Source organism: Echinops telfairi, unplaced genomic scaffold, assembly GCF_000313985.2.
Source record: "Echinops telfairi isolate 266 unplaced genomic scaffold, ASM31398v2 ScPeMD7_7;HRSCAF=31, whole genome shotgun sequence".
Classification (NCBI taxonomy): domain Eukaryota; kingdom Metazoa; phylum Chordata; class Mammalia; order Afrosoricida; family Tenrecidae; genus Echinops; species Echinops telfairi.
In genome coordinates, this window is record NW_022103904.1 from 23,455,229 (window position 1) to 23,456,820 (window position 1,592).

The 1,592-nt window shown below is 48.9% G+C and overlaps 1 protein-coding gene across 1 annotated transcript in view; it reads right to left on the reverse strand.

Annotated features, from left to right (window-relative positions):
• Positions 1–1,592, reverse strand: part of ADAMTSL3 (ADAMTS like 3) — a 411,606-nt gene that overhangs the window by 26,700 nt on the left and 383,314 nt on the right. The window contains exon 23 of the mRNA XM_045286295.1: positions 1,351–1,543. Coding sequence (XP_045142230.1) covers positions 1,351–1,543 — 193 coding nt within the window. The remainder of the gene's footprint in view (positions 1–1,350; positions 1,544–1,592) is intronic.

The window sequence follows — 1,592 nt, forward strand, 5'->3', positions numbered from 1 at the left end:
TGGGGCTATATGCAGAATACTGAAAGACTCTAAATCTGGGCTCTAGTCTAAGCAACCGGAGAGGTGCCAGTGGAGTGAAGCGCTATGGCATTGATTGAGAGATTGATGATTCAAACCCACACAATTGCACCATGGGAGAAAGACCTCGTCATGTGCTCCTGTGAACACTGTAGCGTAGAAACAGGGGCCAGTGTTGCTCGGTCACAAGGGTGCACATGAGTCAACAATGAGTAGAAGACATCTCCTTCTAGTTCCACGCTGAGCTCTATAAGCTCACCGTCGGCCTGCCAATGATTTGATTTCATTCATTCATGAAACACTTTAACACACCTATTAGGTGCTGGAAGCAAAGAGGGGGATAATAAATGCTCCTTGATCTCTGCCTGACTGATTTCTGTGATTAACTCACCATTTGGTGGAAGAGGGTGGTGGTTATTTTATTGACTCATAAAACTAAGGCCCATTTTGGTGAGAAGAGCTTCAAGTTCTAGATACCTAGCCAGTAAGCGAACACCATTAACTATCCTGTGGCAGGGGCACAGACTGGTGACCTCCTCCAAGCGATAATGCTGACTCAAAGGCCAGGTGTTTCACGACTCCACAGATGGGCATTTATTGAGTACCCACTGTGGGTCAGGCATGGCTCTCACCTTGAAGGAGCCACAATTGAACTGAGGGGAGACACATGAACGAGGAAGCAATTGGAGAGCAATGTGTGCCAGGACTCGATTGGATACCAAGTGAGCGCAAAGGAAAGGAAGATCAAACCAAGGCAAAGAAGGATTCACCAGGAGGGGAAGAACTCCCCAGTTGGCCTCCCAGGGTGGTACAGATCGGGCAACGGTGGAAAAGGCAGGAAAAGACACTTCCGGGCTCTGTCTCAGGACAGCAGTATATCTGCAAGCCTCAGAGAGGGGAGGAGTATGGTTTGTGTATATGTGCACATTCTCTATATGGGCTCTATATGGGCTATATAGGTGTGTGTGTGTGTGTGTGTGTGTGTGTGTGTTAGGTCATCGGGCACGAAACCATCTACACTGGAACACAACCAGTGCTAGCTCCAATTGGGGGTGAGGAGTAAAGGAAATGTAGATGCAGAATTCTGGGCAGAAAGTTTATATCCCAGTATTGGTACCAAGAAAGGGCCAACCTTCTCAAAGGAGAAGGGATCTAAAGCAGAGTGTGGCTCTTCAGTGCCCACTTGCAAGTGGACAGTGATAGCCATAGTTCACGTCATCTCATAAACCCACTGTGTTTACTCCTCGTTTCCAGAATCAGACCGGACAAGACCAAATGCAAAGCAGTGCCGACGGTGAACGTATTCTAGGCAGGCTCGGGAGGCAGGAGCACTTGACATTACCCAGCACGTGAAGCCCGGATGCCGCGCGGGCCTCTCCGAGAGCATTGGTGGCTGTGCAGACGTAGGTGCCTTCATTCTCAAGGGAAACGTTCTGCAACAACAGGGATCCATTGAAAAGCAAGGAAACATTGTCCTGCAGAGCTCCTCCTCTCTTCAACCACGTTACACTGGGCTGAGGGACACCTTGGGAGCAAAAACAAATATGACAAAGGCAATTCCTTTAAGAACAGGG